Source organism: Bubalus kerabau, chromosome 16 (assembly GCF_029407905.1).
Source record: "Bubalus kerabau isolate K-KA32 ecotype Philippines breed swamp buffalo chromosome 16, PCC_UOA_SB_1v2, whole genome shotgun sequence".
Lineage (NCBI taxonomy): Eukaryota > Metazoa > Chordata > Mammalia > Artiodactyla > Bovidae > Bubalus > Bubalus kerabau.
The window spans coordinates 17,617,214-17,637,693 of record NC_073639.1 but is presented as its reverse complement, the minus strand read 5'-3'; the positions used below and the strand labels follow the sequence as shown (position 1 = coordinate 17,637,693).

Sequence of the window (20,480 nt, the reverse complement as noted above, 5' to 3'; positions counted from 1 at the left end):
ATTTAAAGCAAGAGCAAAAGTTCAACAAGGATAAGGTACTTGTAAAAGGAAATGACAAATGCATGAGTAACACTCCACTAGTTTTCTGGAGTCTATATGCTTTGAGTTTGGCCTGTAGCCTCTCCTATCTTAGCTGTCTACTTTATTTTGCTATTTATTCTGCTTTCCCTTAAATGTATCATATTCTACACTGAATTCAAAGGTTTTCTTTTTTTTCATTGAAATATAGTTGATTTACAATGTTTGCTGTGCTAGTTTCAGGAAAGTGACATAGCAAAGTGATTTAGTTATAATAAATATACACGTGTATATATATTTTCATATTCTTTTCCAATAGAGGTTATTACAAGATACTGAATATAGCTCAGGGGTGGGGTGCTTCCCAGGTGGCACTAGTGGTCAAGAGTCTGCCTGCAGTGAGGAGACGTAAGTGACACAGGTTCGATCCCTGGGTTGGGAATTTCCCTTGGAGGAGGGCATGGCAACCCATTCCAGTATTCATGCCTGGAGAATCCAATGGACAGAGGAACCAGGCGGGCTACAGTCCATAGGGTCACAAAGAGTCGGACACGACTGAAGCAACTTAGCATGCATGCACCTTGTGCTACACAGTAGGTCTTTGTTGTTTATTTCATATATAGAAGTGTGTATCTGTTAATCCCAAATTCCTAATTTATCCCTGCCCCCTTGTCCTCTTTGGTAACCATAAATTTGTCTTCTATGTTTGTGAGTCTATTTCTGTTTTGTAAACAAGTTCATTTGTATCATTTTTTAGATTCTACATATAAGTGATATGACATTTGTCTTTCTCTCTGACTTACTTCACTTAGTATGATAATCTCTAGATCCATTCAAGCTGCTGCAGATGGCAATGTTTCATTCTTTTTCCTGTACTTTAAATGGCATGGAGGACTCACTTCACACACTCCTTCCAATTCATCCTCGGGTCCCAGCTAAAATGTCGTTTTCACAGAAAGGCTCCTTCCAGCCACTTAATCTGAAATAAATGTGCCTTGTTATTCTCCATTTTAGCATTTCTTTCATAGCCTTTACTGTAATTATTTAATCACAAGTTTATTTGTGACCTTATCATTTCTCTTCCTTACTAGATTATTGGGGCTTCCGAGGTGGCGCGAGTAGAAAGGAACCCATCTGCCAATGCAGGAGACACAAGACATAGGTTCAATCTCTGGATCTAGATTATTAACTACTAGAAGCAGAATGTTTGTATTATTTTTCATTACTGGATACATATTGTTTAGTATAGTGCCTGGCACTTTATATTTGTTAAAATAGAATTAAATAGCACATATTTCTGTGAAGTCCAGAAATCCGTATATAAAACCGATTCAAATACCCCAAATAGTTTTATTTTAAACATTTACCCATTTAAACTGTGCTAACTTCTGATACATAGACAATGGTATCTACTTAACTGTATATACATACATGTATAAATATATACATAATTCCTATATATGGTAATATTTTGAGCTTCACCTATCAAATTAATTTCAATAAGGGTCAAACATTTCATCTTTCGCAAGACACCTAATTTGTTCATGAAAATCTTGAATCCATCTGAGGTAAGGAATAGAATCTCAGATAGGACTGGGGTATGGGATTGGGATGGTCAGACATGTCACTAGACCGTACAGGGTGCACTGGTGCAAATTAGAAAAAGAAGCCACATCATTTGGCCAGGCACCAATAAACTTGGCTTGGTGAATGGAGCAGGATTTCAGCTCCCAATCCCTGCCTCGGCGGGATGCCCTGCACTGGGTACAACCTACACGTAGGTGGCAGTCCTAGAGAGACAGCTCAGTGGTGGTGCAAGCAGATGGTGATCTGGCCACACTGTACAGCTCCATTCCTTGACAAACTGACTGAATTTGTCTGAAGCAGTTTGGTTGGGTAGGGGTCTTTTCTTCTCACCACTTCTGATGATTCAGCTGAAGAAGGAGATCACTCTGATGAAAAACAAGTCCATTTCTCAGGTTCAACTTCGCAGACGGTTGGGCAGCCTCCAGGAGGGCTTTAATGGTTTACTTTCAGAAAATAGCTCAATGTTGATGCTTGATTCTTAAAAAAAAAATATGCTGAAGATCTGGTTATAGATGAGTTTGCTATTTCCCTCTGCAAAAAATGAGTCAGAAGTTAGTTCACTTGTATAACACTGTTTGGTGACTATTTGGAAATTCTATCAGCGGCACTGAAAATAAATGCAACTAACTCATCAGTGACCCAAATTATGGATTGTCGTGACTAACAGCAGATGGGATCAATTCTAGCTCCCATGGATCAAGAAGGAACAACTGTGTCTCGTTTCAGTAATCATTTATAAACTATCTTTAACTTAGGGTCTCAGTTTATAATATCCGCACTATTTTCTTAAAACCTAAATTAATTTAACTTTAAATGTCCTTAGTCTTTAAACACAAACCGTAAGGCCTGTTCCAAAAATTCATCACTTGAGGTGGGAGCTCAAACCACTGAAACAGAATTTTTAAAGGATTTTTTATTTTGGAAAACCAACATAACACTGGTATTTGGGAATAAAACCTTAGATAGTGGAAAGCAACCTAGACTGGGTCTCTGGTTTTTAAACACCTAATTAGACGAGATTGTGCAAATGACTTAATCTCGACAGGATTCCTTTCCAGATTTGTTTATTAAATCAGAGTTTAAAGCCTTAAAGTCTTTATGGCTCTGTGATTTATTTTATATTAAAAAGTCTTCAACGGGGCAGGGAGAGTGTCAGATAAAGTAGTCTGTGGGATCACAAGGAGCATTTGGGATCACACGTATACAGAAGTCTTGTGTATACAACAGCCCCTGGGAGAAATGTTAAGTACGTCATAGGGGCACTTACAGTGAGCTCAGGACTGGATTCCACAACCCCACAGATTCTTCTCAGTTATTCTGTCACCTCTTTCGGGAAAAACCTAGTTCCACTAGCAAATCCAGGCCCTGGAAGAGAAAGGGGCAGAAGCCTTATCTAGCCACTGCGACCACTTTAACAATATTTAATCAGTTATCCACACCCATTGTCACGGAACTTTCACATTAGCTCGACCAAGTCTGTGTTGGAAAAGGGAAGCAAACCCAAATATGGCGAACGTTCCTCCATTGCCAAAATGAGAAAACTGCCTCATCTCCTCCTCAGAACCCCTGTACCAGAAAATGAGCTCCCCTTGTTAAACACTCAAGTGGACAGAAAGCACATTTTGTGATGCAACTTCGTAGAGATTCCTTCCGATGCCGACTTGGGGGGGATCCAGTTAATGTCACATCACCGCGCTCGGATAAGGCACAGATCACTTTAGACTTTGTCTAGCTGGGGGGAGGGAAGAGGCTCCTCTATTTAGGTACACTGGAAAAGTAGCGCATCCAGCCCCTTGATGCGCGCAAACCTACTACTAATTCTTTCTCCAGGGCCTCTGTGTTTACACCCTTGCGGGAATCTCCCCAGGATTTTGCGTTTTCTTTTCCATTTAAAACGAACGCTGATTCCAATGCCCGCTTCTCCTCCGCTCCTCTACCTGGGGTATTCCTCTGTTCTCCAGAAAGCGCCAGCGGGGCCCAGCTACGCTCCAGGGCACAGGTGGGGCCAGGGAAAGGGGCGTCCGGGCCCAGCCCGCCCAGGACCCAGGTGGGAGCAGTTCTCCCAAGAGGCGTCGACACCCCACCCCACGCACAGGCGCTTGTGCCACTTCAGGCGCGCGCAGGACTTAGGCATGGAGAGGTAAATCTTCTCGGCACAGTCTTCATCTGCACATTCTCAGCGACTTACAGCATCTGGGCTGTATCCCCGCCTCTCAATGTGACCCCAGGAAGATTTGTACCGGCGTGAGCTTCACACTGGAAATCGCCAGGGGATGGAGGAGTCGCGCGGGCCAGGGTGGTGGGGAAAGGGGCCGAAACGCTCCCCCACCACAACTCCAGCCCACTCGGCTCACCCTCCCTCCGGGGCAAGGGGCGGGTCGGAGCCGGGGTAGGGGAGGCCCTGGAAGGGTCCCCTCCCTTCTCACTTTCCGCAGCCTGCTCTTCCTCACTTTCTCTCGGCGCCTCCGCGCGGGGTCGTGCGGAGGGGCTGCGTGAGGAGCGAGGAACGGACGCAGAGCCACCGGGCCGCGCGCCCCGGTCCGAAGGGGGACGGGCTGGAGGGACCAGAGCCGTGCACGGCCCCCACCCCGCTCGAGCCGGGCGGCGCGGCCAGGCGGCGGCCGGACACCCGCGCCCTCGAGGCTGGCTCCGAGGGCTCCGCCGGGCCCTCCCCCTCCGCCCGCCGCCGCGGCCCCTCCCTGCCGCACCCTAGAGGCCGCCGGGGCCGGGGGACGCGCTCGCGCCGGGGCCGCCCCCTCCCCTCCCCCAGCCCGGGCGGGGGCGCGCGAGCAGCGGTGACGTCAAGGGGCGCGCGGTGGCAGCACCTCCCCGCGCGCTAGTTAAAAAGAAGAAGAAAAGAGGGAACGAAACATGAGAGGCTGTGTGAGAAGCTGCAGCCGCCGGCAGAGGAGACCTCAGCATCCTCTAGAGCCCAGCGCTGGCCCTGCCTCCGCCTGCCCCGCCGCCGCCGCCGCCGCCGCCGTGTCTGTTCCTGGTACTGTCTCACCTACACAACTCCCGTTACACGGACCAGTGAACATCTGTGGCCGTCTTCTCCTCCTCTTCTTCCTCCTCTTCCACCTCCTTCTCCTCCTCCCACTTCTCAGCCGCATCAGGAAGCCCCCCACCCGACTGACATTGGCACCACTGCAAACGGTGTCAACCTCACAACTTTATCTCGCTCCTCCGGCTCCCCTGAGGCATCGGGCCCATCGCCTTGTCTTTTATTTTTTGCAAAGTTGCATCGCTCTACACCCTCTCTCCCCCGCCACCTCTCTCTGCCTCCCGAGTGTCCTGCTGCCCCGCAGCCCCTTCCCGGAGCTGCGCCCGAGTGCCCCTGCTGGGCAGTGACCTTCCCCCCACTCCACCTCCCGCGCCCAGCCCCTGCCGCGCGGGGCAGATGATGCTGAAGATGCTGTCCTTTAAGCTGCTGCTGTTGGCCGTGGCTCTGGGCTTCTTTGAAGGAGATGCTAAGTTTGGGGAAAGAAGCGAAGGGAGCGGAGTGAGGAGGAGAAGGTGCCTGAATGGGAACCCCCCGAAGCGCCTGAAAAAGAAAGATAGGCGGATGATGTCCCAGCCGGAACTGCTGAGTGGGGGAGAGATGCTGTGTGGTGGCTTCTACCCTCGACTGTCCTGCTGCTTGCGGAGTGACAGCCCCGGGCTGGGGCGCCTGGACAGCAAGGTAGGCATGCACCCGCCTCGCAGCTGCGAGATTGGCATAGTGACTGGGTGGGGTTTCCTGAGGCTCCGGCGATGCTGGTGGCTGAAGAGGGGCCAGACTTGTCTGGGGGAGTCCTTCTTGATAACTTTCTAAAGCGCTAGCGTGATTCGTTTGTGTGTTCCTCTGGGGTGCGCAGGCACCTCTCCCGCCCCCAAGAGTCCGCGGGCGGGATGCTGTGCAAAACTGCTTGTCTCTGAAAAGAGAAGCCTCTGTGGTACCCGCATTCTGGGCTGGGTAAATATTTTAAAAGAATCGCGATGAACAGTGTGTTTTGGATCGAATCGGGCATTGGCTGCGGTGAAACTGTAAATGAAGGTGGCTGTGGTTTCCGGTTTTTCTAGGGTAAAAAGATTTGTGCAGTTTTCTCCACGTGCTCGGTTAGAGAGAGGATTGAATCGTCAAGGATGTTGAAGCATGGTTGGTGTAAGATCCCCAGCCCGGTCAGAAGGCGGGGGAGGTGTCCTGCGTTACAACAGTTAAACAGCTAAAAGGAACTCCTGGTAGTCCAGTTTAGAACCCCAGAATTGGAAAAAGATTTGGCTGGAGCGTGTTTATCGCAGAAAACCGTGGCGATTCTCCTCCTGTCATGTTTTGTAACGTTATAAAATCGGGCTTTCAGAGGTACTTGTGTAGGAACGTCTTCTCTAGGAACTTGTTTTGGGGGCAGTGGCATTTACAGTTTCCCAATGTTTATAAGTTTAAACAAATATGAATATAGTGTTGGCTGGGTGTTAAGACATGCTTATCTGAGTTTTGCCACTTCTTTCTTGCCCTGGGTTGCAGTAATGTGTGTTCTCTACTGTACTCCAAGGAAAGACTGAGGGGTTGGGTCATTAACAATCTCTGCCCGTGAAATAAACAATCAGGTGTCTTTGCTCCCCCTCCCTTTCCCCATTTTAGGTTTAATTAAGAATTCCTCAGTTAGAACACTGCAGTTGTCAAGGTCTGAGAGACTCTTGGAAAACTTGGGCTTCAGTCTTGCTGGCCCAGGCATTAAAAAAAAAAAAGTACCCAGGCTGAATCTAATTTTTATGCTCAGTTCACGGTAGATTTCACTCTATTCTCATGTAAACAGCTCCTACGAATCAACATATGTGTCTGGGTGGTATCTCTCACTTTGTTTTGTAACAAAAAGCCATATTGCATCATTTAATTTGCTCAAGTCATGCAAATGGGAAAAAATCAATAGGACAAAAAGGGGTCGACTTATCCTCCTCCCCACTAAAGTGCTGCCCACACACAGAGTCCTGTCGCTTATGGGGAAAGAATAACAACAACACCATTGTGTTTGTTAGTTGGTTCACTAATGGGTGAAACCAGAGAACATCATTCGCTTTCAGTCCCCAGCTCTGTCCAAATGTTCATGCCTTTTGAGGGAGCATTTGTCCAACTCCCTCTATTCCCAGCTGAGTGAGAACTGTCTTGCTGCAGGTTTTCAGCTCCAACTCTCTCTTTATTCTTACCATATGCAGCAGTAGTCTGAGATGCAGGGAACAGATATTGCAGCATTTTATTCAAAACAATGTCATTAAGCTCCTGGGTTTTAATTGAATTAAAGTACAAAAATCACTCCATTCACAGCCGCTCCAGGGTTTTTACCAGGAGCTGGACAGAACCAGGAGATTCAGATAAAGATTTAGAAATATTTGCCATGAAGCCTCCCCATGTGCGATATATGTATGAGTATACCAATGATCCGCAGACCCCTGCAATACTGAACTCAGCCAGGTACAGGAGGAATGACAACTTTTTCTTGGCTAAGTGTAATGGGGAGCTGGGGGAGGGATGGGGGGCTGGGCGTAGAGTTATAACCCTTAAGAGAAGTTATATAATTTTTTTTTTAAAGAAATCATTCTTTAGGAAGCAATCTGCCACGTTAGCGATCCACATTCCTTCTGTTTTACGTGCTTCCAATCTCCAACAAACCCCTACTCATGTGGAAAACGTGTCTGAATTAAAGTTGGTACACGAGACTTTGGCTGGTTCCATTACAAGTGGCTTATAAATCAACAATACTTAAATTGTTCAAATCAGAGATGTAACATGGTTCTGCATATGCATTCTCAAACCATGTTCGTTCTCAAGTTTTAATAGTTTTTAAAACATGTTATTTTATAATAAACTTCTGTGTTTCCCTTTTTTCCCCTAAGCCTTCCTGGCTTATAATGTATGTTAGGGTCTTATTTCATAATGTGTGTACAGGAGAGATGATGGCTATTTTAAAGGGCCCTTTTTTGTTTATGAAAAAAAAAAAAAAAAATTCCCCAAAAAGATTTCTGCAAATTTTCATGAAACTACAGGAGTAGCATTTTTCTAAAGGAAGAAACTTCATAGACAAATAGTAGCAAATTAGGTAGAGAATATTGATCATGCTTAGCTGGGCAATTAAGTCCAGTTTCCAGGCTAACCCATTTTCTTTAATATGTAAGGAACTATGGAATGTAATTGAGTTCAATTCTTAGCCACAGTATTATTCTCATCAGTTATTTTGTATTTTCCTTTCTTTGTATATTTTAGTAGTTTTGTGAACTGTAACGAGATGGTTAACTACTGTTACAAATAAGTACTGCCAAAATCTAGAAAGTTATGTTGTCTTAGCAATATTTTTGCAGCTTCTAAATACAAGATGCTAAAAAGATCTAATTCCCATTAGCCAAATTGAATCTGCAACCAACTGAAATACCCCCATTTCTAAAACTTAACTTGTAGCCACAGAGGCATAGAAGCTCTCTCTACCTTGGGTGGTTTCACAGCCTAAGCTGTCAAGGAATGGGTGAAAAGTAATTGTTTTCAAGTGTGCCCTTTTACAATCATTTGTTTGCTCTGGCTCTTTCAGGGACAAAGGCTATTGTTGAACACATCCAACTAAACAAATAACTCATCCTGGGGTCCCTTTAACAGCTGCCTTAGTACAATGATCTATTTACATATTAGCCTAAAATTGAAACTGAACTCTTTAATGACATAATCCAGCACTACAGTCCAGAGACGCATGTGTTCTATCCAACAGCTGAACAACCTTGTAGGCATATGATTTTTAGAAATAACTTTTTGTGTTCCAAGTGATCTTCAGGCATCATCTTAATATACTGTCCTGTATTTTCCCCTTTTGTCCCCTCATCGAACCCATGTGCGTGCCTTTTTATCCTCTTTGTTCAGTTACTTGATAAATAAAGAGAAATACAGAAGGTCTCTGTCACCCGCCTTACTATTTGTTGATAAGCTGTAGTTGTAGGCCAGGCTTCACTGTGTATTCCAGGATTTATCTTACCTTCCTTCTATGGATTTTTACTTTCATGTGGCTAAAGATTCAAGGATGACCTGCCAGATGTTATAAATTAGTCAGCAACAGCCACAGTCGTTACTAGGCACACTGTAATAATGTTTCGAAGTTTTACGTGATTTCCAAAGTATATTTAGTTTAAACCACTATAATTTGATGGTTTCATATATGGCTTTTAAAAATTGAAACAGGAAATTAGCTTAAATTTCTTCTTAAGATTGATGACACTGTCAGACATAAAGTTAAGGCCCTGTATAGACACAGACACACAGGCAAAAAAAAAGAAGAAGAAAAAGAAAAAAAGTACCCTACACACACCAGCACTCATCTGTCTAAAACAGCATTGCAGCTTGGGCTGAGTCAGTTTAATTGACTTCAGTAGGACTATTGGTTCATTGAAACCAAAGCCAGAATGATGGCTCTATCTATCTTCAAATAGGTATTTACACTGCAGACCCCACACAGAGCAAAATGTTCCCATCCTGCTGGGCCGGGACAGCGTGAAACTTTACAAAGAATAATATTATACTTGATTTCAGATAATTTATTGAATCCTATTTCTGAAACTTTTGATGAGAGACCTTGTGGCCAGGACACATTCCAAAAATTGTAAAAGACAAAATTCTTTAGGCACTAAAATCAAGCTCTTCCTGGATAGCAGCTGGGAGTGTGTATGGGGATCATTTTGTTTCAACTATGAAAAGTCTAAGCTTGCATATTCTCCATAAAACCAAAGGTAATTACATTCCAGTTTGTCAGCCAGCAAAAGAGGTGGCCTCAGCATCCTGCAGTTGTTTTGTTCTTACTGGACGGCCATGTGATAAACAAACAGAACAAAGTTGAACAGTATTAATATTGAATAGATCTGGTGAGGTCTGACAGAGTATGGACAATAAAAGACATTTAAAACATTCTTGGAATGCAAATTCTAAGTGTCTGTTCTATGTTTCCTTTTAGAAACCTTTAACCATTTAAGCAATTGTCATTTAAATAAAATGATACAAATGTAAGCATAATTGTAATTATTAATAAAGGTTCTGAATATTGTAGATAGTTACAACTCATCATATACATATATGTACACACATTTTTTTTTTTTTTTCTGAAACAGGGTAGCCTCTATTGGACTTTTAATTACTACATGCTAAAATTTCAGCATGCCTTGTGTGCAGCTTTTTTTTTTCCTTCTAGTTGCTTTGCTCTTTCAGATCCAAATTTTGTGATCACCTAGAATATCTTTATCCTAAAAAAACAGAAGCCATATGAGTCACTCAGTTTACCCAAATTAGAACCTCAACTTGAGATGAAATACTTGCTTTAAGCAGTGATCTAGAGTTTAAAATGTTGATTTCAGTTCATAGTTCTAAAGAAATAAGTGTAAACGTAGTTATATAAACTGGGAAAACTTGGGAAGTTTTTGTATGAAATTCTACCTCATTATGGCGTTTTTAATATGAAAAATCAATGCTTAATTTGACAGTACTATATTTCATGAATCAAATATTGTGCTAATATTCTGCTTTTTAGAGGAGGTCCTGAAATCAGTTTTTTAAAGTTAGTTCTAAACACTGAGATCTATTTTACCTACAAATTGCTAACCTCAGTGAATCAGTAGCTGTCAAATTAGTCTTATTGATATAAAAGACATAATAATATGCCCCTTTTTCATTAAAACTCATTAAATACTATACAAAAGCACTTTTACTGAAGTCTTGTGTTTATTCGTACATATACCTGAGGAGCTAGTTAGAAAATTTTTCCTGGCTAAGATATAAAAAATAATAAAAGTTGGTCTTAAACCTGTTTTACTCAGCTTCAGGTATTATTTTTGTAGAACATGAAAAGAAGATATTTCCCACGCTTTAGAAAACTTTCCCTAGGCAATCTGTAGATTGTAAATTAATTCAAATGAGAACAATATTGTTTAAATAACATCTTTGAGAATCTCATTAGGCATTCCAGGAATGAAAGAGATTTTTACCCAAGATACAAAAAAGCCACGTGTTAAAAAGTTGCTTTACATAGAGTTGGATAAAGATATTTGGAGTCTTCAAATTAAATGTCAGTCAGTATATACTTTAAGGCAGGGTGAGAAAAAGAGTTAAGGAGTCTTAAATATAATTGACATTTAACTTTTCACACCTGAAGGACAAACAGACTGATTTACAAGAGTAAGAAGCCCGTCTATGCTTCCTTACCCTTTGCCCTCCCATCCCAACCCAAGAGACTGCCTAAGTCACTTCAGTCGTGTCCAACTCTTTGCAACCCTGTGGACTGTAGCCCGCTGGGCTCCTCTGTCCAGGGGATTTTCCAGACAAGAATACTGGAGTGGGTTGCCATGCCCTCCTTCAGAGAATCTTCCTGACCCAGGAATCAAACCCGTTTCTCTTACCCGCATCTCTTACCTGCATTGGCAAGCAGGTTCTTTGCCACTAGAGCCACCTGGGAAGCCAAGAGACTGTGCTTGCGTCCTTATAAAGGTGTTCTGTATTGTGACTTGGTGATTCTTTGCAGAGCACAGCATTGGCTTAAATGAACTTTTCTCTTTCTATGATGACCCCCCCCCCCCAAAAAAAAAAACATAACTAAACCTAACTTCGTAGAACTAAACAGAAGTCTTTTTCTAATTTCTGGCTTTCAGATATTTTCTGTTACCAACAACACAGAATGCGGGAAGTTACTGGAGGAAATCAAGTGTGCCGTTTGCTCTCCACATTCTCAGAGCCTGTTCTACTCACCTGAGAGAGAAGCCTTGGAAAGAGATCTGGTACTTCCCTTGCTCTGCAAAGACTATTGCAAAGAATTCTTTTATACTTGCCGAGGCCATATTCCAGGTAAAAAAAAAAAATGATGAAGTGAAATCAACTACTGCAGAATAGCTTTCCAAGATAGTTGTTCCTAAACACTTGCTTTGTTGGCGTTGTTTAGTTGCTTAGTCGCATCCGACTCTTTGCGACCCCTGTACTATAGCCTGCCAGGTTTCTCTGTCCATGGGGTTTCCTAGGCAAGAATATTGAAGTGGGTTGCCATTTCCTTCTCCAGGGGATCTTCCTGACCCGGGAATCGAACCCAGCTCTCAAGATATTGGCAGGCAGGTTCTTTACCACTGAGCCACCAGGGAAGCCCAAACGCTTGCTTTACAAGGGTGTAAAATTTATCTTGCCTTTCCTTTCAAAATATCTATTTTTACCTTGTAATTAACTGTTAAAAACTTGTAACCTTGTATTGCTGCTAAAAGGATAACTGTCCTTTCACCCTACAAACAGTACATTGTTTTGTTGAAGTGTTTTATATTTCTTGTTAAACTGATAATACAGTTGGTAATCTTGACACATGCTGGATTATTGATACAGATTTCTCATTGGTGTCTTTACTCATCAGTGTCACTATCAAGACAACCTCTCCTTCCACACAGTTGATATGTAAGCACAGTTTGTCCACTGACTTTTAAGGTATTTCCTTAAATAAAGTATAATTTGAAAGCCCCCCTTAACGTAACACCTTAGAAAGTACTTTTACATATAATGACTGATTGCCTCTCATAAAGCCTGTGAGGGAGATAGGAAAGTTCTAGTCGTGTCCCTTTGACAGATGAGGAAAATTGAGCCTCGTGTGTGTGTGTGTGTGTGTGCTCAGTCATGTCCGATTCTTTGCAACCCCGTGGACTGTGGCCCGCCAGGCTCTTCTGTCCATGGGATTTCTCAGGCAAGAATACTGGAGTGGATTGCCATTTCCTTCTCCAGGGGATCCTCCCGACCCAAAGGTCAAACTCAAGTCTCCTTCATTAATAGGTGGCTTCTTTACCACTGAGCTACCTGGTAGCCTCAGAAGTTAAACGCCTTAATCCGGTTGTATACAATGAGAAACTTATAGACGAGATAAAGTTCAAGTTCTTAAGCTTATCATGTCCCAGATATACATGGTCATATTTTGGACCCTAATAAACGTATAAGTTCTTGGGCACTGATTAATTTTACCATGTGAGGCTTGTAAACCCTGGTGGTTGTTGCTTTAGTTGGAAGAATCAACACAGAGGTAGAAAAGAATTTAATAAGACAGATTCTGTTTAGTTAGTGTAACAAACAAATCTACTGATGCTAACAGTTTCTAAAACTCAATGGCATTGAAGTAAAAGACAAGCTTTTAAGAACTGTAGGATGCACTTGAACAATTTTTTTTAAACTGCTATGCACATTTTACTTTTTTCTCTGACCCAGAAACGTGTAGTTTTTGTATTTTTTTTTTTTTATAGAGTGCTCTTAATAGCCTAAGAAAACATTTTGACTAGGGTTGCTTGCTTCCTTTGGTGTACCATAACATGTATCTAAACCCATTCAATGTGAAAATATTATTATTGACTTTATAAACTACAGACATGTTTCTAAGGTTTGCCTTAAACCAGCTGTTTCTTCCTCTTTATCACATTCCCCAAAGCAAAGTAGAATAGGTCACGGTTGCCTAGATGGCCTGCCGAGAAGTGATAACAGATTAGGTCCCATCAAGGTTTGCTGCAAACTTCCAGTCTGGAAGGCTTGCCTTTACCACTCTAAACTGAAAATGATACTGACACTCAGTGTTTTTATCTCCTCGAGATAAATACCACTAGGCTGAATTGAGAGACTCATCTGTGGGCTGCTTCCTTTATTTGAAGTTATTTTAGCTTCCAAAACAAACAACAAAAAGCAATATCCCCTGAAAGAGAGAGCCCAGCAAACAGCTCAGGAGCCAAACTGTAAGCACCTTGCTCCCCAGATCAACATATGTGGTGACGAACGACAAATTTATTTTTCTCCAAAGTTTGTATATATGTAAAACTGCTGAAGTGCATCAAGATGTCAAGTGCTTTTGGTGGCCACCCAGGCTGCCTTGAAAGATAACCAGATGAAAGCTGCACTCCAGTGGTGGGTGGAGCGGCCAGGGTGATTTTCAGGGCTGGGCCAGCATGCATTAGCAGCGAAACAGAGGGGATTCCTCTGCATCCATCAAATGCTAATAATCGCTCTAAATACGTGTCCCCAAAGTAAGCTGTAACAACACACTGTTTGTGTCGATCAATTTGTTAGCCAGGCTGATCCTTGGCACACAGGTTACCATTTCCTAAAGTATGATAAATCAGATGACAACCTTCCCCTTGGCCCTGGCCCCCAACACAGAAGGCTCTTTAGAATTCTAGAGCACTCCTTTTTCAGAAATTGCTCAAAAAGCGACTTTGTAATATTTTCACCTTCTTAAGTCTATTTAATGTCATGGTTTGCTCTTCTCTGAAATTCAACATTGTGAAAAACAGCTGCTTTGTGATTCTGTTTTTTTTTAACCTGTCCTCATCAGCCTCATCTTTTTGCACATCAAAAACATGTAGAGGAAGGGACCTTAAGGACTGCTGAGAAGGGTTGAAAGAGAGAAAATAATTCCAGAGACATCTTCATTTCTTCTCCCATGGCACAATACATGAAGAATTAAACACATAAATGATCTATCCCTTTGCTTTACCCCCACAGCTTTAAGAAAGTGCCTTTCACTCTGCAATACACTTCTGCCCAAAAGACAGCAACTTTCTAGAAACTTTAATTCAGAAAAATTCATGGTCTGCTTATTTCCACAAAAAATAAAGAAGTTAAAAATCACTGCAGTAAAGATATACTGGAGCTTTATTGATCATATTCTCCAGCTGTGAATTTAGTGAGGGAGATAAATTCTTAAAGCTTCTAAAAAATCCCCAAATTTCATTAAAAAAAAAAAAAACAACCCATAGGAACTCCTTTCTCAATACCATAGGTCTCTTCTTCTGCCTGAATTACGATGAACAGAAGAGATGCTCTGCTGTTCACTAAATGATGACCTAATAAGTACACTCTGTGGAGAGGACATGAAAGGGTACCTCTGGGGTTTTGCTTCTTCCTTTACATTTATACTCATTACCATAATGATTTTTATCACTCTCGGACTATCATCTCTCAGCTGTAGATGAGGGTTGTGTGAACTGTTTGTACACAATTAGTTCAACTGGTTTAATCCCATTGCTAAAGAGGCCAAGGTCATGGATTTGATTCCACTGAGTTTCTCAAGTCCACAGCCACTCCTGACCCCTAGTCAGATATCTTACACTTGTGTCTCATTAGTGCCCCAGAGAGCAAGCCAGAATGGATGGATTAATACACCCAGATCTACCTCCTCTGCTCGAAAATGCTTTCCAGTCCAAGCCTTACAGATGGTGGGGTTTTTCCATTTTTTCCTCATCAATATAAACAGCAGAGAGAATGAGGAAAAGTAGCTTTTCTCTGGTGTACTTGCTTAGGGAAAAGCTAGAGCTTAGAAAACTGCATAGAGAATATTTATTTACACGTCCAGTATTTTACAGGGTGCTTTGTGGTATAGTAAGATGGGAGAAGAGTTATAGTTCCCAACATTTGATAAATTATCAGGAGTTATAAAACCATTACAGCTGCTGGAATCATCAGTGTACTCACATCACTGGTGGACCTGATATATGATGATAATCAGGGTGAGCTGCACGCCTTCAGTAAAATGCTCTTCAGGGTCTCCTTTTAAACAGAAGGGTACCATTTGCTAAGTTGTATCTTCCCAGGAAATAAATGTTAGCCCAGTGTCCCAAAACCAGATCCCCTTTTAGCTCTTCACAGAAAATATATCTTATTCATCACTGTCTATAAAATCAGATCATTTAAGATAAAGTACTAATAAAAGTATTAGATGTTTCCATTCATATTATCATAATGGTCAGAAAATGCCCATATTTTTATGTAAAAGTCCTCTAAGTTGGCTCCCTTCTTCCCACTTAGATTGTTCAGTTTGCCTTTAATACTGTAAAAACCTCAGAATAATTCATTGGTAGCATTCTGGTTTTGTTTAATTTGCTAAGAGAGCATAATATCTCTGGAGTGTCAGAGTTTATGAATCTGCACTCATTGATCTTCAGATGTTTCATTTGAAAACCATTTCTCATTTCCTCATATTTGTCCCCAGCTAATAATTCCTTACAAAATGCAATCAGCCACTGGGATTATTCACTTATTTCCCCTTAAAATGGTATGGGTTTGCAGACTATAATGTTGAAAAACAGATTATTTTTAAAAAATGAACTCAAAATGTTCTCTGAGTCGTACTTTGAAATTTATGTGTGACCCCTACAGGTAAAACAAAATTTTTAAAATTTGTTTTAAATTGTAAATTTCTCCTTCACATATTCAGTTATAAATATATCCATAGTATAGCAGTCTTCCTGCATGCATCATATTGGCATAGAGAACTTCCTGCCTAAAGGTAAATATATATCTCTATCTACAGATCTGTATCTGTATTTATATATAAAACATCTAGCTCCCCAAAACATCTGGGCCAAAACTGGAAAAAGTTTGATTTAGCAACTCAGTTTTCCTTCTCTTCTTTTTACCTCAGACAGAATTATTTAACACCACTGTGCAGTTTTCCTCGGATGCTTAGCCATTAAAGAATGGAAGAGAAAACTTAATTTCTTACAAACAGTAAATTGCTGAAGATAAGTAAATGCTGTTGCAGCCTTCATTGCTCTCCTCAATTTCTAATCCCTGGATTTTTCAAAGAAAGATAACCTCCTTCCAGCTGCCTTACCCCTCCCAGGGAGCACCCTTCCCAGCTGCCATGGCTCCTTATTCTGCCCATCCCCCACCACACACACACACACACACACACACACACACACACTTCCAGGGAGCACCCTTCCCAGCTACCATGGCTCCTTATTCTGCCCATCCCCACAATACACACACACACACACACACACCCCCAATGACATCTCTTACTCACCTGCTTCCCAAAGATAAGATGTCTCCCAATTCTGTGCTTCATTGCTCAGTCATGTCCGACTCTTTGCGACCCCATGGACTACAACCTGCCAGGCTCCTCTGTCCATGGGATTCTCCAGGCAAGAATACTGGAGTGGGTGGCCATGCCCTCCTCCAGGGGATTTTCCCAACCTAGTAATCAAACCCAGGTCTCCCTCATTGCAGGCAGATTCCACTTCACCCACAAGTTAGATCAAAATATATATTATGTTTTAATCCTGTGGGACCCTCAGATTCCAAGGTTAGTTAGTCTTAGGTTGGAGGGGACTTGGGTTAAGCTTACAGAAAATCAACTTTTTAGTGTCTTTCATATTCCATTGATGGGCCTCACTTGGCTGTTCCCAAATTCCAAGTTCTTTTTCTTACAAATACTTGCAAACTTGCATCCATTATACAACTTCTAAACCTCAGCTACATTACCTGATTACCTGGGAGTAAAATAGTTTGATTTGTTAGATAAAAATCAAGGGACTGAGCATAATTGAAGGTATGAAATCAGAAGCAGGAATTTGGGACAGCAGTAGAGTTGACTCATTGGAAAAGACTCTGATGCTGGGAGGGATTGGGAACAGGAAAAGGGGATGACAGAGGATGAGATGGCTGGATGGCATCACCAATTCGATGGGTGTGAGTTTGCGTGAACTCCGGGAGTTGGTGATGGACAGGGAGGCCTGGCATGCTGCAGTTCATGGGGTCGCAAAGAGTCGGACACGACTGAGCGACTGAACTGAACCGAGAGTCAATTCTGATAGCAATATCATATTTTAATAACAAAATTGTCAGATATGGAAGTGAATCTTAGCCATTACACCCTCCCTGCAAAACAAAAAACAAAAAACCTACCTTATTAACTCAAATTGTAAAAGTAATGTCAAAATTCTTTTTTGTGATAAGATCTTCTTTCTTATTCAACTTTTTATTTGGTAAAAATTCTTACTATGTAAGAAATGAAAAAATGAGTCCTTTCATTCAGATCCCTTTAAGTCTGCATTTTTGTTTTGGCTCATATTAATTAATTTTTTTTCAGTGAGTAGTATGTCAGCTCTTCTGTTTGAGAAGATTGAAAGACTATTTTAAAGATTATTTTTGTGTTAAAAAATAATCTTCTGTGAGTGAGCAAGAAAAAGGCACCGACACATTTCAATACAGAGGCTCTGTTTCTGGCATCAATTCCTGCCTTGATCATTGCAGGGAGTCAGTTATTTACTGTGGCATATAATGTATGACCTTGGGATAGTAACTAGATTTATCGTTTAATCATGTATGAGTGACAATAGAGTAAGAATTTTAAAATGACCCAAACTGGCTCTTGATGGTCTGTCTCTTTCTTGACCGCCATTTGTTCTTCTTAGGACGTTATTAATATGGTAGGGGAAAAAGTGCTGAATAGTCATCAGATGAATGTGAAAGTGTGACACTTGGAAACTGGGAAGGTTTGAAAATAGAGTCAGTGCAATTAATGCTGGGTTCATATTAGCTCTATTTCATATGAGCCTTTTAAGACATCTAATACAATATTGTTTCACTTGTACTGCAACTTTAAATGTTTGATTTAAAAAGAAATGGAAATCCCAAACCAAAATACAATGTTCTTTCCTTTTCTTTTTTTTGTCTATATATTTTCCTAGAATATTCCTTAAAATTCTTGACCTATATTTTGTCTTTCAAATGTGGTGTTTTTACCATAACATTAAATATTTCTAAGGCATCTTTTTACATTTTTTAAAGGTTTACTTCAAACTACTGCTGATGAGTTTTGCTTTTACTATGCAAGAAAAGATGGTGGCCTGTGCTTTCCTGATTTTCCAAGAAAACAAATCAGAGGACCAGCCTCTAACTACTTGGACCAGATGGAAGAATATGACAAAGTGGAAGAGATCAGCAGGTTCATAAAGATAAATGTTATTTAATCTTAAAAAACAAAAACCTGACAAGCCTTGTGGTTTTAACAATGAGTCATCTGTCTATGCTCATGTCTAGCAGTTATATCCTCCAGATGTTTTTTTTTTTCTTTTTGGTAGTTTGCTTCTCTAAAATCATATTCGCTTAAATATCTTTAATGCTGAGACTACTAATCTTCTATTATGAGCTTGGCTTCTCTATGATTCATGGGAATTTTATGAGTATAGTTTTAAACTTGAATTGTATGAATGTTGTTAGCTTATGGCACTGTAGAAACATTCAGCACAATTATTATTAGCTAAACAGACTTTTATAAATAGATCTTAGAACTTTCAGTATCTTTCTGTAAGGTTTAATTACTGTGAGTAACACTGATTTTAATTGGAGTCACTGAAAGATGAGATAGTGAGCTTGTGAAAAATTTAAAATACGTATGTGTTTGGATTCTCTTCTTTGCTTTCTGATAGAAAGCTTTTTGAGTTTTGTTTTTTTTTTCCCATTGAAAAGAATTTAAGAGAATCAGATTGGGACCTTGGGTCAGCAGCCCTTCATTGATTCCTAGAGGAAATATATCTTGAAAAGGATGCTACATACATTTCTCACCTCCTTCATCTCAGGAAAAGCTTACTGGTTTTCTTTAATTTGTTTAGAAAGCACAAACACAACTGCTTCTGTATCCAGGAGGTTGTGAGTGGGCTGCGCCAGCCTGTCAGCGCCCTTCAGAGTGGGGATGGCTCCCACCGCCTCTTCATTCTGGAAAAAGAAGGTTACGTGAAGATCCTTACCCCCGAAGGAGAAATTTTCAAGGAGCCTTATTTGGACATTCACAAACTTGTTCAGAGTGGAATAAAGGTTGGCTTTTTAAATTTTATTTATCTTTGCTCTGGCTATGTTAATTTTATTTTAGTGTTATCCTCACTAAAGGTGTTTCTTCGCAATAAAGGAAAGAATATAGGAGAAAATAAGGAGGCAACACAGGGAAACAATAATTATGACCACTAAATCAGGACAATGACATTACATTTTTCATGTTATTTGGTGATGATTAAGCAGTGCAATCAGATTGGTGTTTGGACTTGGTTTCCCTATTAATTGACATACTTAAAATGATTCTTGGTTTTATAAAATATTTGCTTAAATACTGTTTAACAGGCATTAGAATTGTATATCAGCATCTGCCAGCAGAAACAAAGAAGCCTTTGGGTTATTTTGGCAATTGCAAATCATTCTTTCACTACATCTTTGTTTGACTCTGTGTCATAAGATATGCTATTTATACTGTGATTTCCTTGTACAATATTTTTACAGGTAAGTCAAATATTTTTTATATAACTAGCCACCTTTATAACATGTAAGTGCATCTATTGCCTCCTTCCTTGCTCCTTCAATTTGAATTCTCATGTTCAATAATCTAATAGGTGTGTAAACAAATACCGTTACGTTTTCTTCACAAGAGAGTTCAGTTCAGTTCAGTCGCTCAGTCGTGTCTGTCTCTTTGTGACCCCATGGACTGCAGCACGCCAGGCTTCCCTGTCCATCACCAACTCCTGGAACTTATTCAAACTCACATCCATTGAGTCAGTGACACCATCCAACCATCTCATCCTCTCTTCTCCTTCTCCTCCTACCCTCAATCTTTCCCAGCATCAGGGTCTTTTCCAGTGAGTCAATTCTACGCAACAGGTGGCCAAAGTATTGGAATCTCAGCTTCAGTATCAGTCCTTCCAATGAATATTCAGGACTGATTTCCTTTAGGATGGACTGGTTGGAACTCCTTGCAGTCCAAAGGACTCTCAAGAGTCTTCTCCAACACCACAGTCCAAAAGCATCAATTCTTTGGTGCTCAGCTTTCTTTATAGTCCAACTCTCTCATCCATACATGAGTACAGGAAAAACCATAGCTTTGACTAGATGGACCTTGGTTGGCAAGACCTTTGTTCACAAGAAAGTAAAACGATACAATATTAGTAGTACTAAGCTATAAGCAAATTATGGCATTCTAAAATTAAGACATCTAACAGTTCATGGATGTCTTAGAATGAAACAAATTAAGTATGATTTGAGGAGACCCGATTATCTTTCTCATTTTAAACTGGAAAAAAATCGAAGGAGGATATATACTCTTCTA

At 41.1% G+C, this 20,480-nt stretch overlaps 1 protein-coding gene and 1 long non-coding RNA gene across 6 annotated transcripts in view; one reads left to right on the top strand and one right to left on the bottom strand.

Annotated features, from left to right (window-relative positions):
• Positions 1 to 388: 388 nt before the first annotated feature.
• LOC129629498 (uncharacterized) lies at positions 389 to 4,242 on the bottom strand. Of its 3 annotated transcripts, XR_008703246.1 has the most exons (4): positions 3,794 to 4,238; positions 2,873 to 2,970; positions 1,936 to 2,136; positions 389 to 997 (listed from the first exon to the last, which is right to left on the bottom strand). It is a non-coding gene; the product is annotated as an uncharacterized LOC129629498 (long non-coding RNA). The 3 variants fall into 3 exon arrangements; XR_008703247.1 differs by lacking the exon at positions 389 to 997 and having other exon boundaries at positions 1,346 to 2,136; positions 3,699 to 4,242; XR_008703245.1 differs by lacking the exon at positions 389 to 997 and having other exon boundaries at positions 1,347 to 2,136.
• A 762-nt stretch (positions 4,243 to 5,004) lies between these two features.
• Positions 5,005 to 20,480, top strand: part of HHIP (hedgehog interacting protein) — a 109,508-nt gene continuing 94,032 nt past the window's right edge. For all 3 annotated transcript variants that reach the window (XM_055549425.1, XM_055549426.1, XM_055549424.1), the window contains exons 1-4: positions 5,005 to 5,287; positions 11,251 to 11,443; positions 18,179 to 18,335; positions 19,003 to 19,204. In XM_055549425.1, the coding sequence (XP_055405400.1) occupies positions 5,006 to 5,287; positions 11,251 to 11,443; positions 18,179 to 18,335; positions 19,003 to 19,204 (834 nt within the window). In that variant the 5' untranslated portion in view covers position 5,005. The remainder of the gene's footprint in view (positions 5,288 to 11,250; positions 11,444 to 18,178; positions 18,336 to 19,002; positions 19,205 to 20,480) is intronic.